Source organism: Carcharodon carcharias, chromosome 8 (genome assembly GCF_017639515.1).
Source record: "Carcharodon carcharias isolate sCarCar2 chromosome 8, sCarCar2.pri, whole genome shotgun sequence".
Lineage (NCBI taxonomy): Eukaryota > Metazoa > Chordata > Chondrichthyes > Lamniformes > Lamnidae > Carcharodon > Carcharodon carcharias.
This window is the reverse complement of record NC_054474.1, coordinates 156,708,708-156,731,604: the sequence shown is the minus strand read 5'-3', so window position 1 is coordinate 156,731,604 and position 22,897 is coordinate 156,708,708. Positions and strand designations below refer to the sequence as shown.

Here is a 22,897-nt window from a genome sequence, read left to right as displayed (position 1 = left end):
CTGATGTGGTAGAAGAAACATCAGCTTGTCAACTGCATTATATTATTGAAAAGAACATTGCCGGTTTGATTTAAATGTTCTAGTGAGATGTTGTCAGATGTGATCGGTGATATAATAGCCAATTTTTTCCACCCAAATGAATTCAAAACTGAATTACAAACAAGCTCCCAGTCTAACAAATGTAAGATCAGTCAAGCACTGTACAATATGACATGTATGTGCCATACCTTTAGTCACCTTCCCTGACTTCCCTTCTGCTTAATGTCTGAACTCTCGCTGTAGAAAGAGCCTGGGATGTTTCATTACAGAAATCAATGTTGCTCAGATAACCTCCATGCCCTCACATCTCTCTACCTCTGTAACCTCATCCAATCACACACCCCTCCACCCCAGCCCCTGAGAACTCTGCACCCGTCCAATTCTGGCCTCTTGTGCATCCCCAATTTCTATCTCTTCTTCATTGCTGGCCATGCCTTCAGTTGCGTAAGCTCTGAAATTCCCTTTCCAAACTTCTCCGCCTCACTGTCCTCCTTTTAAGATGCTGCTAGTTATTATTGATCCAATTAGATTCTTGTTAAGTGCCTTGGGGTGTTTAAAATGGATTAGATAATTGCAAGTTGTTGTTGTTTTTGTTAAGATACTAAATGTGGAAGGGAATAATTAAAGAATGATAGTTCAAACAAAGGGGGACGTTTGGCCCATTGAGTCTGTGTTGGCTCTTCGAAAGAGCTACCCAATTAGCTCTGCTCTTTCCACATAACCCTGCATATTTACCCCTTTATAAGTTAATATCCAGTTCCTTATTATTGAATCCACTTGCACCACCCTCAGCTGCCCATCAGTATTTTATCCCGATACATGACATCTGAGTGTCACTAGCTATTTGGCCATTTAGGGCATCACGGTAGAGTTTGCTCGTGTCCTCACTGCATATCTACATGCTGCATAAGTCACTTATAAGTCACTAGATAGTAATCAGCAGCCAAGAAACCTTGACTGATTTTTCTTTATTTTTTTCCTAGTCCTGTGGTGCGGAGGAGTGGGGGGTGGGGAATGGGGTGGGGGTGGGGTGGGTGCAGGGTAGTGGGGTGCTGCTGAGGCCAAGTTTTTCCTCACTCCAGCGCTCAGCATAAATCTGTGTCTCTCCTCCCTTCTGGAATGTCACCTGCTCTTCTTCCAAATAGTGCCACGGGCTCTTTCACATCCACTTAAAATTTTAACATCTCATCCGAAAGACAGCACCTCTGACCCTGCAGCACTCCCTCAATTCTGCCCTTGATTTTTTTTTTGTGCTCAAGTCCCGGAGTGGGATTTAAGGGTTATGGGAATTTCACAAGTAGAAAAACCAGCCTTCATTTCTTTGCAACCTTGGCAGTGGGAATGTACAAAAATATAATCTTCTGTACAGATGTTTTATTGTGTGTGTATTTTTTTTTGCTTTGTTCAAGGACACTCGCGTTAAAAATAAAATGACTAAAAGGAAGCCACAATACTGGGAAACTAGTGCCAGAAGCCTTGGAGAAAACTAAAACTGGCTTTTGCTTTTCAGAGGATCTTCTTTGTGCTGCTGTGAGGAGGGAATTCTCTTCTGGGATTGCCTGTTCTATATATTCGTCAGTGATAGCTGCCCTACCACTCAATAACATACATATCATTGGCCCTTTTTCTTTCTCCTTCCTCCAAAGCCTGGTATGGGCACAGTTTCTCACCCAAACTGCCTGTCTTCATGTGTAGCACTCAGCTAATGGATATTGGCACGCTGTTTGGCTATGGGAGGGGGCTGGATTGTTATCAAGCTCAATCCTACCGTCATTTGAATCAATTATTTTAAGTGATGTTAGCTGAGGGATCTATATTGTCCAGGGCACCAGGAAGAACTCTCCCATTTGTCTTCAAAATAGTGCCATTGAGAGAGCCGATGGGGCCTCAGTCCAACATTTCATCCTAAAAGGCAGCACTTCAGGCATTCAGCACTCCCTCAGTACTGCACTGGAGTGTCAGCCTAGTTTAAGTGTTATCGATTTTGCCGTAGCAGGCAGTTCAGGGAAGGACAGTAGAGGTGGAAGCACTGGAATCGCTTAAGAAACGACTGAATGCTGCAGTGAGGAACGAACGAACTTTCGGTATTGCAATCCGTAATTATCTTGTGATCTTTTACATTGCTTTGAGATCTGTTGAGGATTACGGGGCTCTCTATCTCACATTGCCTCATAATTACTTTGAAAAGGAAGGAAACTTAATTAAATGTAGCCACTGAAAAGAAAACAAATTGATTTGAGTTTCTCTTTATTCTTTCGTGGGATGTGGGCGTCACTGGCAAGGCCAGCATTTGTTGCCCATCTCTAATTGCCCTTGAACTGAGTGGCCTGCTAGGCCACTTCAGAGGGGCAGTTAAGAGTCAACCATATCACTGTGGGTCTGGAGTCACACGTAGGCCAGGCCAGGTAAGGATGACAGATTTCCTTCCCTAAAGGACATTAGTGAACTGAAGGGGTTTTTAATGAAAAAGAAATCAGTGATAGATTGGTCGCTATTGCTGAGACTAGCTTTATATTCCAAATTTATTAACTGAACTCAAATTCTACCAGCTGGCATGGGGGGGTGGGGGGTGTTTTGGATTTGAACCTATACCCCCAGAGCATTAGCCTGGGTCTTTGGATTACTAGACTGGTGACGTTACACTCACCACTGTTGACCCCTGAGCATTGAGCACTGAATTTGAGTATTAAGTTACCTTGATGGGGCCACCATATTGAACACAGATGTGTTTGAACAGATCCCAGTTATATCTGCGCTTAATTCCTATTTGCAACCATATCTCTGGTTGCTAGGTAGCATGTGCAACAGAAGCAAATACAATTGGGTTTCCTAAAGGATCCCTCAACAGCTATTTTGGGGTGAGGTGGGTTAGGTCCAGTACTATTTAGCGGGACCTGTGCTACCGGTTGCAAAAGTCCCTTCACATGGGGTGCATTGTAGAACAAGAGTGTGACTGAGCCTGGTTTACATAGCCCCAACAGTATAAGGGGCTGAATCTGACTGAATGGGAAAGGTGAGAATTTGGGAAGAACTGATAAACTGCTAAAAGTAAGGATTTTCCTGATGGAATGCATAATCCTTGGAATTTTAGTACAGCTCCAAATGTTATGCAATGACTTGTTAAAGTTTGCTTTTCTGTCAGCAACTTTTCTTTGTGGTCAGTGAGGTGGTTCATCCTGCTGCACACAGTTTTATTTCTGAAAGAAAGTTCTGAGGTGAACTGAGGACTTTCTGGTCAATGAGTTTCTGCTTCATCATTGAAGTCCTGATTGAGAGGCTTTGTCTGAAATTGGGAAAGTAACAGGAATTGTGAACCGATGGACAGCCTCCATTCAAACCATTCCCCAACCTCCCCTCCCCACTCCCTCCCAACCCCCAACTGCCTCACCAAACCCCCATAATTAAAGGGAGTCTTTGAATATTTTTCAGGCAGAGATAGATAGATTCTTGATAAGCAAGGGGGTGAAAGATTATCGTGGATGGGCAGGAATGTGGGGTTGAGCTTATTGAATGGCGGAGCAGACCTGAGGGGCTGAGTGACCTACTCTTGCTCCTAATTCGCATGTTCGTATGTATGTATGTATGTATGTTCAAATCAACTCAATTAATGTTCACAGAGTTCACAGGGATTTGACTGCTTCCGAAAGGCCAAGTCACTTCTGTCACTCCCTTGTCCCTGTTGGATCTAAGGCCCTGCCAACGAATTAGCTCAGCCTCTCCTATCAACCAGATAGATGGAACTACATAGCAAGATGGGAATGATGGCTCCTCTGTCGTTCAGATGAGACATTAAATCAAGATCCCATCTGCCCTCTCAAGATCCCATGACACTATTTTGAAGCAGACAAGAGGAGTTCTACCCTGTATCTGGAACAATATTTATCCCTCAACCAGCTTCACTAAAACAGATTGTCTGCTCACTGTCGCATTGCCTTTTGTGGGATCTTGCTGTCCACAAACATGACAACACTTTCAAAGCACTTAATTGGCTGTAAACCTCTCTGGCACGTCTAGCGGGCATGAAGGCAGCTACACAAATTCAAGTTCTATTTTTCCACTTCAGCACAAATAACTGGATGATCAAGGATGCAAAGTTATTCTGCCCCAGTGAGCACTCCTTGATCAGTATCTGTGAAGCAGTTCTCTGCACATTCCACAATATGTCTTCGGCTAAGCTCAGTAGAGCATCTATCCTGTTACTGTGTGGCGTTTTTACATTTCCAAATGCAGCCGCTCTATCTACCCGAGATTACCAATTTATCCCAGTGTTGTGCGATGAGTCTTAGCGCACTGGGTGATGGATTGGGACAGCCGAAGGCCTATATAACTGCTGAAAATGGGGGAAAGGTTTGTCAAAGTCATTTTCAAGAGGACTCGTGTACACTTAATCACCCAGTAAATTTGGCTTACGAGGCTGTTTACCAAAAATGACACTACCCCTTTAAAAGGATATTTACAGGACCCTCAGAGCCTTCTGAACAATGAGATGTGTATGCGTGTGCCAATATGAACCTTGACCCTCCCAGCCAAAGAGAACTTACTCTGCTCTTCCTGTCTCTAATCAGTGAAATGTTGAAAACAGGCCAGATTCTGCCTGCAGTTAACAAACACCCTGTTGCTGTTCAGCTGGAAAGCAAACGACTGGAATATGCACAGACATAATGGGCTTGAACAAATGAACTATTTTATCTAAAAGCACAGCACTGCAGATTCACTGCTGTGCTGGCTTGTAATTCAGAAAATAAACTATCCACAATACAGATTGGTAGGGGAATGGGAGCCTTTGTGAGCATTGGTTCTGCCCTTGCTGTCTCTTGAGTGCATGAAAAACTGGTCGCAGCCTGTTGTGACATTAAAGGAGTACTTAAAGGGGCAGTGTCAGCAGTCTATAGAGGAGAGTGGTATTATGGAGAGAGTATAGGCGATGTACAGGAGGACATTGGAGCTCAGGATGGAGCTCAGCCCTGATGCCCTTCCTTCATTCATTCTGACACACAGACACACACACCTTGAAATAGCATTCTAATACTCACCGTTTCCCTACAACCCTCCGAGATTTCCTTTGATAATTACCCATGGCCCAGGAAGTACCGTAGGCATCTCTCTTCATCAGAGAGAGAGAGAGAGACAATAAGTTAGATAGCTTGAGGGGCAGTACTCCACATCAAATGTGGGACAAGAGAAGGAGGCAGTTCTCCATGAACTACCACTCCGAGGTCTCTGCACCCTCCAATTCTGGCCTCTTGCCTATCTCCGCTTTTCTTTGCCTCCCCCACTGGGGGCCGTGTTTTCAGTTGTTTGGGCCCCTAGGTTCTGGAATTCCGTCCCTAAACTTCACTGCCTCCCCGCCTCTCTTGAGATGCTCTTAAAGCCTATGGCTTTGACCAAGCTTTTCACCTGGCCTAATATCTCCTTTTGTGTTTGACAGTCGCTTCTATGAAGGATGTTTTACTATGCTAAAGGTGCCATATAAATGTAAGTTGTTGTTGTTGACTAAACTTACTGAAAGGAATGAACACTTGACTATGACACTGGAGTTTCCTGGACACAGTGGAAGAATGATACAGTAGAAAGTGGGGTTGGAAGGGAAGAATATTGGGAGAAAAGAAATTCATTGTTAGGTCACCCTCCGTCCCATCTCCACTGTAGGTGGAGAGAGATTGGAGAGAAAAATAGGGGGATTTGTGCTTATGTTTATTAGCGCTAACAGTTGAAAAAAAGAGGAATCTGTCCTTTCTTCACAGTGCCACATTGATTAACAAGCTGCCTGCGTTTGGAGAAAGCTCCTTTCTTTCTCAGTATATTCGTGGCTGTTCCAGGGTGACTCAGCCACTGTATCTCATTGACACCAGCCTGTACTCCTCTGCTATAGAGAGGGGGAAAAAAACTGCAGCGTACTTACATTTCTTTCTGTGTCTCTGTATTTGGTTGAAAGACTTGGCCTATTTGTCAGGCCCGTACTGAATGAGATAACAATGCATGATTGAGTGAATGTGTTTTTGAAAATCTGCTCTCATAGACCCCGTATTGTGTACGGCAATTGGTGCAACTTATGAATGCCACTAGTCATGTGATCTGAACTGGGTTTTGGAGAGCAGCAGGGATTTTTGCAAGACATCAAACTAGACATTAATAGTGTAATTGTGAATATGAATTCCCGACTTGACAACATTAGCATTCAGTAATTGAGATCTATGACACAACAACATGGCTGATACATTGAGACATCAGGGAGCTGCATTCGTCCGAAAATCAGGTCTTGGACAAGGTGATTTTTTTTTCTTGATGTTTTAAGAGTCTTTTACACTATAATACTGCAGCCCCCCCCACCGCCCCCGGAAAGATATCATGTTCTCTCCCTGTTGCCTGGTCTCCTCAGTAAAAACATGAGGAGCAAAGGCAAAAAAATGTGTTTCTGCCATTGGTTGAGAAGCATGAGCTTGTTTAAATAGACCAAGGGAGCTGCTTCCAATGTTTGGACATAGGCCTCTGCAATGTAACCAATGTAACCAGCACCTAGTTTAAAGGCTGGGTTGGTGTAGGGGTGGGCGGTGGTGATCATGGTGGGTGGTAATGGGAGGATAAATGGTGTAAGGGAGTACTCTGCCTGGATAGAATTAGCAAGAATAGGAACCCAAAGATGCCACTGCTCCCTGAATGGTTCCGTCATTTGCACCGTAAAAATCGGCAAGAACGATTCCTGATCTTTGCTGAGTTAGCTGGTGAGGGAGGTGGCACCACTGTTATGTCTTGTGGTTCCCAGGAGTTCAAAATAATGACACTCCTAAACTCGAATGCTGGAGCTTCATCGAATGTATCATACCATGCTGCAGACTGATATACTCGATACGTAGACTGTAGTGCAGCAGTGAGTCATGTGGCACTCTGGATACTTATGTATACATACACATGAACATATAGTTCCTAAATCATACTGGAATAATATAACAACCACAATTGGTTTAAATGCTTCTGGGTTAGCAAATGGGTCTGACCATTGCCCAGGCTCCCAAGCCAGAACATGCCTTTTTATCTGAATATTGGGTGAAGAACGTATTGAGCTGAGTTTTGATCCCTCACAGTCAGATAGTCCTCTGACACTTGCCATCTAAGAGAAAGAATTTGCATTTATGTAGCAACTTGTACAACCACAGGACATCTCAAAATGTTTTATAGCCAATCAATTATTTTTGAAGTGTAATCATTGTTCTAAGGTAGGAAACACGGCAGCCAATTTGCACACAGCAAGCTCCCACAAACAGTGATGTAACACTCTTCAGATAACCTGTTTTAGTGATGTTGATTGAGGGATAAATATTAGTCAGGACATGGCGGATAACTCCCCTGCTCTTCTTCGAAATAGTTGTCATGGGATCCATCTAAGAGGGCACATATGGTCTAGGTTTTATGTCTCAGACAAAAAAAATGGCATCTCCAACAATGCAGCTCTCCCTCAGCACTGCACTGGGGTGTCAGCGCAGATTGTGTGCTCAGGTCTCTGGACTTGAACCTGCAAATTTGAGGTGAGAGTGCTCCTAACTGAGCCACAGCTGATGCCAAGGCTTCCAAGTGAAGGTTGACCCCTTCAAGTGTGATGTAGGAGTTGGTTAGCTTAGATGGCTAGAATATGGTGTGGAATGATGCCAACAGCATGGGTTCAAGCCTCCATACTGGTTGTAGTAGTTCGTGGATCCCTGCCCCATGGTTGATGTGGAGTGGTCCCCCTCAAGCTATATAACCAGTTGTCTCTCTCTATCACAGAGAGATGCCTCTCTGCAGAGAGGTCCCTCGTGGAGCATGGATAATTACCTTACTGCATGTGGTGCTGGGGATGGGTGGCACCTGTGGATCAGTACTCTAACAGAAGGAGGCCATCTAAGGGCAGGAACTGAGAAAGAAAACATGGCTACAGAGTTTTATTTTACCAATTACACTGGAGATGAATTATACTTAAAATCCAGGGCTCTGTGGGTTAATAAGAGAAGGTGATTTAATGCAGGATAAAGCAGCAGTTTCGATGCAAAATATTTCCGCAAACCTCACAACTTGTTATTTTGGTTCTCTGGGGAATGTCAGACAGCAGCACTGTCTGCATCTCTCATTCCTTGGCATTCATCTGTTCCTGGTAACCGGACAGCCCGAGAAACATGGACAGCAGAACTCGGCTGTGTTTGTTCCGGGTTAGGCAAATACTGAAATTTAAATGCTAATTGAGGGGTATTCTGGCCAATTTAGTTCTTTAAAATGAGTCTTCCAGAAAGCCCTCCAACTCAGCTGCCAAAGGCACATCAGGCCTTTGACAGATGTGGTTAACTTGCACATTTATTTATTGTGCTTGCCAAGACGAGCGATGGCACTCCTGGGGAATAGCTTACTTCCCCTCGCGGGCCATCTAATGCCCGCATCAAGCTCAGGGCTAGTGGGGAGCGCGTATATAGGGTACAGTTCTCTCCATGCTTTCTACTTCAGTTTAACCTCCATCTCAGAAGATTTTCTGTTCCATTTTCATTCAGCTGCCTATTCCCATTTGGGGCGGGTGGCAGTTCAGGACACTGCAGATTATTTCAGCATCTTTGGACAGTGGAAGGGAAATGTTGAACCTGGGGTACCTGCTCCTCTGAACCCTTCACTGGGCATGCTCCCCATCTAAGCTCGCACACAATGAATGACTGTTTGGTGGTGGCAGCAAGGGCTATTGGTACCTCTGGACTTGAGACTGAGAGCGAAAAGGGGAGGGGGAAACCTTAATACACACCATCAATATGTTGAAATAAATGGAAAGGAACAACTTTCATTGACAGGAAATGGATGCTTAACTTTCTGTTGGAAAGATCGATTTGGATAGCAAATATTTATTGTAACCATGATGTCTCATCTGGCATGGACTCAAGGGACAATGATGTGAGGCAGTGGAAGCACTGTAGAAGTCCTTTCATTAAATATTCTGTTCTCAGAGGAAAGAAAATTATATATTTTTGCTAAAGATTTTGGATTGAATCTGTCACAAGTGGTGTGTGTGTGTGTGTACATATATACACACATGTGGGTGACTGTGATTGTGTACGTGACTGTTGGCTTCTGTGTGTGTGTGTTTGTGCAGTGCTGAACAACTCAACGAATGGAAATTGTAACCACAGTAATCCTTCCATAAACCAAAGGAGGAAAGAATCCAATAAATATCTTCATGCATAATGTACTATCCAGAAACATTCATGGACGCCAAATGCTGAGACATAGACGACTGCATTTATACAGCGCCTCGTCATGCCCCTTAAAATCTTCTCAAAGCCCATATACAAACTACTTTTGAAATGTAGCCACTGTGATATCTGTAACTGCAGCTGTCAGCTTGCGCGCAGCAAGATCCCACAAGCAAAAAACCAAGTTCAATACATCAATTTTTGGTTGAGGGGAAAATGCTTGCCGGGACACTGGGAAAACTTTCTGTTCTTTTTTGAACAGTGCCATGAGAATCTCTTTAACAACTCCCTGTAAAGGCAGAGGGAGCCTCAGTTTGACATCAGATCTGAAGAAGTTGTGGACCTGCAACAATGTGGCACTCCCTTAGCACTGCACTGAAACCCAGCTTAAGATTTGTATTTAAGTTACGAAGTGAGATTGGAACCCTCAATCTTCTGATTTAGGTGAAAGTGCTAATTAGTGTAGGAAATGGTGCAGCCACTTTACACACAGCAAGCTCCCACAAACAGCAATGATATAATGACCAGATCTTTTTTTGTGTGTAATGTAAATTGAGGGGTAAATATTGGCCAGGACACCAGGGATAACCCCTCTGGTCTTTTCTGAAATGGGATCTTTTACACCCGCCCAAGGAGGCAGATGGGACCTCAGTTTGATGTCTCATCTGAAAATCAAGCAGACAGTGCAGCACTCCCTTGGTGCTGCACTGGAAGTGTCAGCCCAGATTATGTGTAGGCAATTTATGTAAAAGCGCACTTGGTTTAAGAACTGCACCCTTCCTTTGTCCCCAGATTACCTTGAAGCAACCGACATTGATTCGAAAGCTCCCGTGAAACAGCTTAGGATGTTTAACTACGTGAAGGGCACTATATCAATGCAAATTGTTGTCCAGAGCAATCTGTTAGCTTGCAATCTGGGTACTCCTTCACTCAGCCATTGTGCAATCATTTGTAAAACTGAGGAAAGCAGACGCTGAGGCAGCAGTTGTGACACGTCCTAGTGAGGGAAACCCAGTCACATGAGGCACGAGGGTAAAAATAAATCCAGTAACAGAACGAGAAGAGGTATCTGAGGAAATGGGCTTTCCAAAAATAACTGCCCTGGGCGGGAGGTAAGGGTTTATTTGTGCCATTTCATCAACTCTCTGTGAAGCTGATTTTGGAAATGCTTTGTGGTCACGATCTTGTCAGAATTTACCAAGCTGCAGGGATCCAACAAGTTATAAAATTAGCAACCGCACTTCTGAAATGTGGAAGTCCCAATCATGGGACTCGTGCTGTGAGTGGTCAGCAGAATAAAACTACGCCAGGACCAAGAAAGAGAAGAAAAATTGAAACTAGTCAGCTTGCAGATTGTTTCCAATCTGCCTTAGTTCTCTTTTCCTCACATTCTTCTGAGGACATTGACTTGTCCGGGTGATGAGGACGATGCATGGTTATCCTGTAGGCTGACCTTCACTATTTTGGAATAATAGTGGGGACCTGGGTGTCCTTGTGCATGAAACACAGAAAGTTAACATGCAGGTATAGCAAGCAAATAGGAAGGCAAATGATACGTTAGCTTCTGTTGCAAAAGGATTGACGTGTAAGAGTAAAGAAGTCTTACTACAAATAAACCAAGCATTGGTGAGTCTACAACAACAAAAACAGAATTACCTGGAAAAACTCAGCAGGTCTGGCAGCATCGGCGGAGAAGAAAAGAGTTGACGTTTCGAGTCCTCATGACCCTGCGACACAAGTTCTGTCGAAGGGTCATGAGGACTCGAAACGTCAACTCTTTTCTTCTCCGCCGATGCTGCCAGACCTGCTGAGTTTTTCCAGGTAATTCTGTTTTTGTTTTGGATTTCCAGCATCCGCAGTTTTTTTGTTTTTATTGGTGAGTCTACCCTAGCATACCTGTGTGCAGCTTAGTCTCTTTACCTAAGGAAGGACATACTTGTCCTAGAGGGTCAACAAAGGTTTATTAGGCTGGTTCCTGGGATGAGGGGATTGACCTGTAAGAAGAGTTTGAGTACACTACATCTATATTCCCTGGAGTCTAGAAGAATGAGAGTTGATCCAATTAAAACATGTAAAATTCTTAAGGAGCTTAACAGGCTAGAGGCTGAAAAAATGCTTCCTTTGGCTGGAGAATCTAGAACATTGGACCACAGGTTCAGAATAAAGGGTTCGCCATTGAGGACTGAGATGGGGGGAAATTTCTTCAATCAAAGGGTTGTGAATCTTTGGAATTCTCTACCCCAGAGGGCTGTGGATGCTCCGTCATTGAGTATTTTGAAGAGGAACGTCAATAGATTTTTGAGCATTGAGTGAATTATGGGGTTTGGAGATAGTGTGGGAATGTGAAATTGAGGTAGATGATCAACCATGACCTTGTTGAACGGTGGAGCAGACTAATGCCAAAAGGATCACTCCAGCTCCAATTATGTTCTTTAGAAGTACTGCCCCACCATCCCCCTCATTAGTTTTCCAAATTGGCCATTCATAATTGGTGAACTCTTTAAACTGAACAAAAAAAACCAGTGAAACCTTGCATTATATAGCATCCTACTGCAAGATCAAAACATCCCAAAGTGCTTCGCTCTGTGAATTACTTTACAAGTCCAGCTTCTCTAATTCTGGCCTCTTGAGCATCCCCAATTTTAATTGTTCCACCATTGGCAATTGTGCCATCATCTGTCTGGGCCCTAAGTTCCCTCAATGTCCCTTCCTAAACCTCTCCACCACTCTCTCCTCCTTTAAAACACTCTTTAGAACTTACCTCTTTGACCAAGCATTTGGTCCTCAGTTCTAATATCTCCTTATGTGGCTCATTATCAAATTATGTTTTTGATAATCACTCCTGTGAAGTACTCGGGACATTTTACTACGATAAAGGTGTTATATAAATGCAAGTTATTATTGTTGTCTCAGCAAACACAGGCATGAGTCTGTGCCTGCTGTATCATCCCACAGGCAGCAATAAGATAAACAACTAGTCAATTTGTCTCTGGTGGCATTGGTTGAGTGGTAAATCTAACCCAGTCAGTTTCAAGCATTCCCATCATTGAGTGGGCATGTCATAGCTGAGTGCTACTATACCCTCACCCTGATGTCCATGCAGACATTTCCCAGAATCACTAGGTAGACTAATGAAATGTTGGCCTTTATCTTAGGGGGTTGGAATATGAAGGGAAGGAAGTGGTGCTTCAGTTTCAAAGGACCTTGTTCAGACCCCAGCTGGAATACTGCATTCAGTTTTGGGCCGCTGCTCTTCAGGAAGGGTTTTGGCCTCAAAGGGAGTACAGTGCAGATTCACCAGAGCTTAAGGTGTCATAAAATTGGCTTGTGGCCCCTTGAGATTAGAAGGTAAACCCACTTGGTTCACTCAGAGGATTGTGAAAGTTTGCAATTGTCTTTCCTAGCTGGTTCTGGATGTTCCATCGCTGAGCATATTTAAGGCTGGGATGACAGATTTTTGGCCTCTCAAAGAATCAAGGGATATGTGTAGTGGGAGGGAAAGTGGAGTTAATGCAGAAGATCAGCCTTGATCTTATTGAATGACAGAGCAGGTTAAAAGGGCCAAATGGTCTACTCTGGCTCCTATTTCTAATATTCTTAGAAAGGGACAGATTTTACGTTTTAAGGAGCCATTTGGTAAATTTTCTTAAATATCTTTACATGACACTGCAGCCATCTTCCATGTGTGTTGTCACTTGACTGGAAGTATCAACTGTTGTTTCTGTCTTCCACAAACAAAAAATAATTGCTGAACCCTTTGCTGCAAAAGCATCGGAGGGATCCCATTGGCGGAAGGGTTGAGAACCAGAGGACATGGGTTTAAGGTGATTGGCGAAAGAACCAAAAGCGACATGAGCAAAAACCTTTTCATGCAACGAGTTGTTAGGAATCTGGAATGCACTGCTTGAGAGGGTGGTGAAGGCAAATCCAATCATGGCTTTTAAAAGGCAACTGGATAAGCACTATAAGGAAAAGAAAAATTGCAGGGCTACAGGGAAAGGGCTGCAGAATGGGACCAGCTAAATTCCTCTTGAAGAGAGCTGGCATTGACTCAACGGGCTAAATGGCCTCCTTCTGTGCTGTAACCAGTCTGAATAGGGAGTCACATTGTCGCCATGGCTGTCAGCTTTCAGTTAGTTGTTAAAGATCCAAGAGGAGGAAGCTGGAGAGGTGGTTGGACCCACTCAACCCCTGTGCTTACATTGAGCCAGTCAGTGGCGACAAGAGGGTTCAGCGATAACACACCTACTCGATGTTAGCAGCCAGATATTTCTATAGTGCCTCTTGCAAACTGGCTTTTTCATGATCCATGTGTGCGGAGTTGATGCCGTATCAAGTATAGAATTTTACAGCCCCGGAGCAGACCATTTGGCCCATCCTACCTCTTTGTTAAGGTTATTACTCTCACTCCCTTGCACTTCCCTCCTAGCCCTCCAGTTTTTACCCTCCTTCAGGTATTGATCCAATTCCATTTTGAAACTTATTATTGAATCTTCTTTTTCCATCTTTTTAGGCAATGCTTTCCTGACTACAACAGCTCACTGTGTGAAAAAAACTCTTCATCTCTGCTCTAGTTCTTTTTGCCTGGTAGTATTTATTATCATTGTCTAGTCAAACGGAGAGGCCCCAAACTGAACCTTTACACAGGCCATGGTGCAAGATAAACACCCCACCCCTAAGAACAGAGTGTCCTCGATTAGATTCATTCCCTCAACTAATATCACCAGAGACAAATTAACTGGTTATTTATCTCATTGACAATTGTGGGAATCACCAGGTGCAGAGTGCTTGCTGTTTGTTCTAGGCGTTGGACTGTATACATAACTTACAGTGTGAGATGTTTTGATGAAGCAATGTGTAAGTGTTCAGTTAGATAGTCCACCTCCCAGTGAAATCTAGTCCTGGTTTTTATTACAATCCACTCTGTAAAAAAAAGCCTAGAGACGGTGCACAATTCAATGAACTCTTAATTTGTATGTAAGGAAAAGGCCAAAATAGAAAAGACGCTGCTGTCAAGATTGTGCAGACTCTGTCATCTCAGAAAGGAGGCTGCCCTTTAATTGTTGACAGGTTTACCACAAATAGCGCCCATTCTAGCTAAAAGTAGGGCTGAGCGCTGAACGTAGAAGCCATGCACTCACCCTGGGTAGATCCCTTCCTTACTGCAACACTAACACCTTGCATTTATATAGCGCCTTTAACTCTCCCCACCGTTTCCCCGTAGCCCTGCAATTTCTTTCCCCTTCAGCAGCTTATCCGATTCCCTTTTGAAAGCCATGATTGAATCTGTTGCGTTAAAAAAAACATTTTCCTCACACCGCCTCTGGTTCCTCCGCCAATCACTTTAGGTCGTTGTCCTCGAGCTATCGACCCTTCCACCAATGGGAACAGTTTCACCCTATCTGTTTTGTCCAAACCCCTCATCATTATGAATATGTGCGCAAACATATATATTCGGACTAGAGTTTTTAAATTTTAAAAAAATAGTCAGAAGGGCAGATTCAAAATGTCCTTTCAACAGGAAGGGGGAAATGCAAGAAACCATCCATGATGCAAATTGGGGCTCAACAAGTGGTGGGTAAAGTTGGCAAGGTTGCATATACAAGGCAGAAGTAGTAGGCCCCCTCAGTTCTGAGTATTTGCATTTTATAACAATAGTCATGCAGTACCCAGGTAATCGCAGATTCCTGAAAGGCAAAATTGTCCACTGAATATCTATCTACAGCAAAGATCATATAAAGAGTAAATACTGACGGACAAGTCACATGCACAGTGAGAGCTCATTGACTTTTGACGGAAAGAATCCACTGCTCACAGTTGCCCATCAAGTGCGGTTTCTGATTGTTGTGTTAGGCACCATCCCTAAATCTCATCCTTTTCCACATAAGTTCAAAGGTACACTTTTCTCACCCCCGCCCCCCCCACCCACCCCCATCTAGCCTGCTTCCCCTGAAAGTTTAAAGATGAAATTTGGTAATTTGATATAACACAAAATGTGTATGACTCCCCTCTCAAAGCCTCACCTTTTGTGATGAGATTTGTGGACAGTCCCTTATTGTGATGATGCTCCCAGGTGCATGAGGTGAGAGGCAAGGAAGTGTTTATTGTGTATGGGGCAAGCAGTACTTCAATCCTGAAGGGTTGATTCATTATTGTTTATTTGAACAGGTTTCATTACCAATTGGTTTACCCACTTATATTGTTTTTCTTAGCAAATAATGCCAAAGTTTATTGAATAAAGAGTAAAATAAAACAACAAAACAATTATTAATTATCTAAAGGAGCAAAAGGACAAAAGGTAGACTAATCAACAATACACTACGGACTTCAGAATTTCAAATGGATGGCCAGAGGAATCGGCCTTAATGACCTTAACCTTCCTCACCGACAGGAATTCTGCTTCTGTCTCATAAGGAAACTGCACTGTCCAGGGTCCACACCAACAGGAATTCCGCCTCTGTCTCTGGACTCAATGCTACACTACCCATTTTCACACTGACAGGGATTTTACCTTTGCCTCTGTCAGAACGTCTTGGGTCTGAGCATTACTGCAAAGAGTTTGAGCGGAATCTTACCGCCTTACTATCTGCTGTGCCCTAATGTTTGGCAATGATGTTATAGAGATGATGAGGGCTTTCATCCCACTGAACTGGCACCACCTGTTTCCCTGACTCAGGAGCCATTTTTCTCCCTCTCCTGAAAATACTGCCGCCTAATTATAGGGTTGTCAACCGTCCAGGATTGCCCTGGAGCTTCTGGGAATTAAACGTGATGAAACCTTCAGGAATTAGTTCAACGATTGGGATAAAGGTTCTCTGATGTTCACAGTCCGCCATACAGCATCCAGTCTTCACCCCAGTGGCCTTGTTTATTGGTATTGCCCTAGTGACAGAAGACACCCTAACCAAGCCTCATCTCAGCCTTATTCGATATCCCCGCACGCTTCAGTGCTCGGACCACGGGGCCATCTGCCAGATATCAGCCAATTGTACCCTAATGCATCAGACTAAGCGTAAACAAAGAACATACTAAATTTTAGCAACAAGAAAAGGCCCAACAAATCTGCTCCTTTTGGCTAGAATCAACCTTCTCCGGCATGTGATGCTGTTGCAATGGCAACCAATTTACCTGGGTCAACTCTTGTCACCCTCCTTTCTAATCTTTCAAACCTCAATAAAGTCACTTTTGAAGTTTCCTGTTTTTTTTTCCAAAGAATGAGTTATTGTGGGAATTGCTGAATTGCCAAGTGTAATTTGTATCCAACAGCAGGCCAAAGGAATACTATGACCGCATTACTATGGTGATGTCCCCTCCACTTTTCAGTGGCTGCCCAGCCATCCATTAATATTTAGGGTAAGGCAAACAACAGGGGGAACTGTTTAATGAACCAGAAAACCGCCTTCCTTAACCATCAGGAGAAATAAAGTGGGACATGGCCCTTACAGCATGGCTTATTGATGTCACAAAGGGCACTCTTTGTTCCAGACCCTTCCTCGTCTCAAGGGACAAACAGCTTTCAGCTTCCCTTGAGAAATGAAGAGTGACGGCCTTTACTTCCTCGTCTCTGTTTCCTACTCCCAAATCCTATTGCTTTCAAACCCTTCCACTCTCGGTTTGACATTTAATTTGCCGTTGCTCACAGGTGAGCCTAGACCAGGCACAGGCACGCTGGGCCCTAATCAGCCTTGCCCTTTTCCTGACGTTATGTTCTTTTGTTTTAAGTTCCACTGCTCGGATGATGATGTGAAGAGTTAGGATTTGCTGATCTCATCCAGAGTCCCACAAGGGTACCCAGTGGGGGAGGGGAGGAAGGAAAATCGCCCAGAATTTGTCTTTTTTTATTTACTCTTTCATGGAATGTGGGTGTTGCTGGCTAGACCAGCATTTGTGCCCATCCCTAATTGCCCCTGAAGGTGGTGGTGAGCCACCTTGTCGAGCTCCTGCGTGGTGCTGGTACACCCAAAGTGCTGTTAGGAAGGGAGTTCCATGATTTTGACACAGCATGTGAAGGAACGGCGATATAATTCCAAGTCAGGGTGGTGTGGTTTGGAGGGGTTTGCAGGTGGTGGTGTTCCCGTGGAACTGTTGCCCTTGTCCTTCTAGGCGGTAGAGGCCGTGGTTTTCAGAGACGCTGTTGAAGGAGCCTTGGTGAGTTGCTGCTGTGCCTCTTGTAGATGGTACACACTGCTGCCACTGTGCGTCGGTAGTGGAGGGAGTGAATGTTTAAGGTGGTGGATGGGGTGCCTATCATGCGGGTTGCTTTGTCCTGGATGGTGTCAAACTTCTTGAGTGTTTATGGAGCTGCACTCATCCAGGCAACTTGAGAGTATTCCATCACACTCCTGACTTGTGCCTCATAGATGGTGGTCGGTTTTAGTGTTTTACCAGCATTGGCCGAGTACCATGCCCTAGTGTGTCAATTGGGTGGGAGGGGTGATGGCGGCATTGTGGTAATGCCACTGGCCTAGTAACCCAGGGGCCCAGGCTAATGATCTAGGAACGTTTTCCCTTGTTGGAGGAATCAATAACCAGGTGGCATAGAATTAAGGTAAGGGGCAGGAGGTTTAGAGGGGATGTGAGGAAGAATTCTTTCACCCAGAGGGTGGTGGGAATCTGGAACTCACTGCCTGAAAAGGTGGTAGAGGCAGAAACCCTCATAACATTTAAGAAGTATTTGGATGTGTACTTGCGATGCCACGGCATACAAGGCTATGAGCCTAGTGGTGGAAAATGGGATTAGAATAGTTAGGTACTTGTTTGGGACCGGTACAGACTCGATGGGCCGATGACCTCTATGACTCTATAACGTGGGTTCAAATCTCAGCATGGCAGGCTGGTGGAATTTAAATTCAGTTAATAAATCAGGAATATAATGCTAATGTGAGTAATGGTGACTATGAGAGCTATCATTGTTGTAAAAACCCATCAGGTTCATTAACGTCCTTTATGGAAGGAAATCTGCCATTCCTACACGTGACTCTGAAATGTCCAGTAAGCCGCTCAGTTCAAGGGCAATTGGGGATGGGCAACAAATGCTGGCCTTGCCAGTGACGCCTACATCCCATGAGAGAATAAAAAAAAGGCTGGAACCTCACGGGGCTAAAATTTTAATCCATGTTCCCATTAATTTACCGCAATCTGAAGCTGACAATAGCAGCCGGTCACGGTGTTCTGATTTACGAGTTAGCCACCAATCGAGCAACAGCACTCAGAACAAGCAACGTTTTCCAAGTCCTCCAGCGCCATGACATTCAAACAGGGCAAAGCAGTGAGTTAAAACAAGGACAAGTGAAGCAGAAATGCCCTTGTGAGTGAGCGTTGGCAGACTATTCGGCTGTGGGGGAATCACACTCACCACTTCATTTCTTTTTCAGAGCGCTGCGCAGGAGATTGGCGAGGAGACCGAAGATGGCGCCATCTACACGATAACGCTCAGGAAAGTTCAGGTGCATCAGGCAGCAAGCAAAGGGCAGCGATGGCTCGGGGTAAGCAGTGATCAGACATGAAAAACCGCACATGGCCCAGCAGCACCAGAAGGGGAACGCTTAAGTGACCTTCCTACTCCCACATCTTGGCTTTTGCTTCCTTATATTCCCCACTTCCCATCACTATCCTTTCAATGCAGTTGGCATTGTTTTCATTCAATATTCAGACGACAAGTCTACATTAAATTTGAAAGCTTCGAAAGAACAATGAATAGTTTTCATTTTTATAGCGCCTTGCAAAACCTTAAGACCTCCCCAAGTGCTTTACAGCTAATCAAGCACTTTTTTGGCATGTGGTCACCATTGGAATGTGCGGGACATGGCAGCCAATTTATGCACAGCAAGACCCCAAAGGCAGCAATCAAATTAATGGCCAGATAATCCATTTTTAGCTGTGCTTGGGGGACAGACCTTGGCTAGGACACTGGGAAAACTCCCCGTCTCTTCTCCGAATTATGCCATAAAATCTAGCATGCCCACCTGAGAGGGCAGATGGTGCCTCGGTTTAATGCCTCATCCAAATGGCGGCACCTCCAACAATGCAGCGCTCCCTCGGTATCACGCTGAAGTGTCAGCCTGGATTCTGTGCTACGCTCCACATGTTCAAAACTCCCCTGTGGTCCAGGCTATATATATACATTGCCACTTGAGCAACATGTGGAAAGTCCCAGGTTACGCCTCTGGCATCTCACTAAAGCTTCCAGTGCTGACACATGAGGCTCAGTGGTGAATGCCACCAGGGTACTGGATCATTCAGGGTGTCACAGCTACGTTCAATCAGTCTGCACCCACATTCAGAAGAGCACTGCGACACTAGGGGCATCACCGGATAGTGATCAGGAGTGAGAGTAACAGTCAATTCTCTTCCTTTACAACCCAAAGTTAACTGTACAATATCAGCCCTAGCTCAGTGGGGAGGGACTCTTACCTCTGAGTTAGATTCAAATTCCACCGCAGAAGTTTAACACTTCTCAAACTCTAACTTCTGCTTGTTGTGTGCAGCTTGTCACAGTGTGTGGTTCTCTCTTAGAGTAATGCACGCATCTTAGAGTAATGCACGCATCTTGAAGGAAATATTGCTTGTGTGCAGAGATAAAAACAAAAAACTGCGGATGCTGGAAATCCAAAACAAAAACAGAATTACCTGGAAAAACTCAGCAGGTCTGGCAGCATCGGCGGAGAAGAAAAGAGTTGACATTTCGAGTCCTCATGACCCTTCAACAGAACTGGAAAACAGAAAAACAGAGCCAAATAGAGCAAAACAGAGCCAAACAGAGCAACACAGAGCATGGCATTGCCAAACAAAGCCAAACAGAACAGAACAGAGCCAAACAGTGCAAAGCAGAGCCAAACAGAGTTCTGTTGAAGGGTCATGAAGACTCGAAACGTCAACTCTTTTCTTCTCCGCCGATGTTGCCAGACCTGCTGAGTTTTTCCAGGTAATTCTGTTTTTGTTTTGCTTGTGTGCAGGCTGTTTGTTCCCTAGTGGCGCATTCTCGATCGCTGTGTAGCTTTGAGGGAACACTGGTCCTGAGAGAGTGCTGCAGTGTCAGAGGTGCCATCTTTCGGTTAAGATGTTAAACCAAGGCCCCCACTGGTGGATGTAGGAGATTTCAGAAATGAGTGGGAGAGTTTTCTTGGCCAATTTCTATCCTTTACTCTACACCTGAAACAGATTACCTGGTCATTATCACATGGCTGTCTGTTGGAGCTTGCTTTGCACAAATTGGCTGACTCGATTACACTTCATTATTTACTTATCTCGCTGTAAAGTGCTTTGTGATGTCCCTTCATTACCACAGGCCCATCTGAGATTAGCTCCCTCAGAGCTAATATGAATATGAAGCTTTGTTGGCTTCTATTATTCAACCACACCCTGGATAAACTCGCCTGAGTCATCAAGGGAGCTTCATTTAGGCTACTAATAGTATTTTGTTGTTGCTTGTGCTGTACCAAACAACAATGGACAAGAAGCTCTTGTTGTACCAGACTACTAGAACAACAGTGATAACAGGATGTTCAGTTTGTTCATTTGCGTGTTGGGGAGCAGAATGTCCTGCCCGCAGTCAAACTGCCTCTAAACCTGGCAACCACCCAGGTCACCATGACGTGCGTTTTCTTTCTCTTCCAGGTAGATAGCGAGACAGCGATGAACCTGTACGAAACGTGCAAAGTGCGGACCATCAAGGCTGGGACCCTGGAGAAACTCGTGGAGTACCTGGTGTCTGCCTTCAAAGGCAACGACTCCACCTACGTCACCATCTTCCTCTGCACTTACCGGGCCTTCGCAACGACCAAACAAGTGTTAGACCTGCTGCTGAACAGGTAACAGCAACAGAGGTGGACGGGCAGATACCAGAACTGACAGGTTAAACCTGCCAGGAAATACTGAATAGCAGGAGCTCTAATCACTAGAAAAGAGAAGGCTGAAGGGGTGACCTGATGGAGGTCTTTAAGATTATGAAAAGGCTTGGTAGGGTAGACGCAGAAAGATTATTACCACTTGTTGGGGAGACCAGAACTGGGGGCCATCAGTATAAGATTGTCACTAATAAATCCAAACTTCTTTACCCAGTGAGTGGTTAGAATGCGGAACTTGCTACCACCAGGAATAGTTGAGGCGAAAAGCATGGATGCATTAAAGATATGCTAGACAAAGACTTGAGAGAGAAGGATATGCTTGAAGTGGGGGGGGGGTGGTATGTGTGGAGCATAAAGACTGGCATTAAGCTGAATGGCCTGTTTCTGTGCTGTACATTCTATGTAACCAGCTGATTCCACTGAGTTGCCCATGTGATTTACTTGGTAAATGGAGCATTGAGGCATATGGGAGGTGGGGCAGTTTAGCATTCCTGAGGTTGGTGGGGGCTTGGGGGGGAGGCAAAGGAAAATACCATCAGCCAGGGCTCACATGCTAATGTCTGTTCAGTGTCCATTTAGGTTGTCTTGGTTTGTCTAGGTTCTCTCATGCAACATGGCAATTGGAGTGAGTTATCAGATGGTGGAACCACACCCTGGAGAAGTCAATGACCTCGTGTGCTGGACTTACTGATCCAGTTGGGTCATAGGCCGAATTTTGAAACCTTTGGAATCTGAGTAGCTACAGCTGACCCAGCGCAAACCATATAGACCGAATCAGAGGTCTTTAGGACAGGACAGTGTAGCCAGCAATTGACATGATCTAAAAAGCTGTCCAGTCCTTTTCTTTTCAAACAATGCTCACTTCTCTGTTATAACCTCTCTATTATCTTACAGATATGGAAATTTACATCAAATGAATGGAGATGTATCCAAGCTTACACCAGATGACAGGGTAGAATTGAAAAAGTAAGGACTTCTTCTGCTGGTAATTCTTGCAATGTCATGTGAGTCATTGACACCCAGAATGTTGAGTAATGAGTGTGCTTTGATGTGCCGTATTCCTAAAGGGACAGTGCCTCCAGATATGGAGCTTTATTTCTGGGAAAGCTGACACATTTTGCCTTGTGACAATAGTTTCCATTCCTCTGCACATTTTCACTGTGACCAGGGAAATGTGCCAAGGTGATTCGACACTGATAGTAAGCTTCACATAGTTTTGGAAGCCATTTGTGTCCAATTGGTCTTTGTAAGTAAATAGAGAACATATGAACATACGAATTAGGGGCAGGAGTAGGCCCAAAGGTAGACAAATGTCATGAAAACTGGGCTTTGTTTATCTTTGGGCCAGAAAGAAACACAGCAAGAGCTTCCTCAGGAGATTTATTACGTTAAACTCCATGAAAGAGTGGACTGTAGTTACTTTGTGGATAAAAGGGGAAGATGAACCAAATGGACTTCCTCCCTCCATGCTTAAGTGCATATCTCCTGTACAGTCTCTCCTTGTCCTCTATAAATTGGAGCCATAGTGCCCATGCCCTTTTGGAGGATTGGCAGGAAATATCAATGGTCCATTGCAGAGTGTTTACAAGCCTCGCTCCTCTTCTTCCAGCACTATTTCATCGATCCTTGGCGCCTGGCTCGATCAGTATTCTGAAGATTTCAGGAAACCGCCGGACTACTCCTGCCTGAAGCATCTACACGCCTACATCCATCAGATGTTTCCGGGTTCGGATCTGCAACGTCGTGCCCATATCCTGCTCGGCACATTCCAAAGGCACAAGGAACCAGAGCCTGATCAGGATGGTAGGTCTC

At 44.5% G+C, this 22,897-nt stretch overlaps 1 protein-coding gene across 5 annotated transcripts in view; it reads left to right on the top strand.

Moving 5' to 3' along the window:
* LOC121281010 (ral guanine nucleotide dissociation stimulator-like) overlaps window positions 1-22,897 on the top strand; it is a 164,258-nt gene that overhangs the window by 118,135 nt on the left and 23,226 nt on the right. For all 5 annotated transcript variants that reach the window (XM_041193557.1, XM_041193556.1, XM_041193555.1 and 2 more), the window contains exons 2-5: window positions 18,614-18,724; window positions 20,856-21,049; window positions 21,980-22,051; window positions 22,695-22,888. In XM_041193557.1, the coding sequence (XP_041049491.1) occupies window positions 18,614-18,724; window positions 20,856-21,049; window positions 21,980-22,051; window positions 22,695-22,888 (571 nt within the window). The remainder of the gene's footprint in view (window positions 1-18,613; window positions 18,725-20,855; window positions 21,050-21,979; window positions 22,052-22,694; window positions 22,889-22,897) is intronic.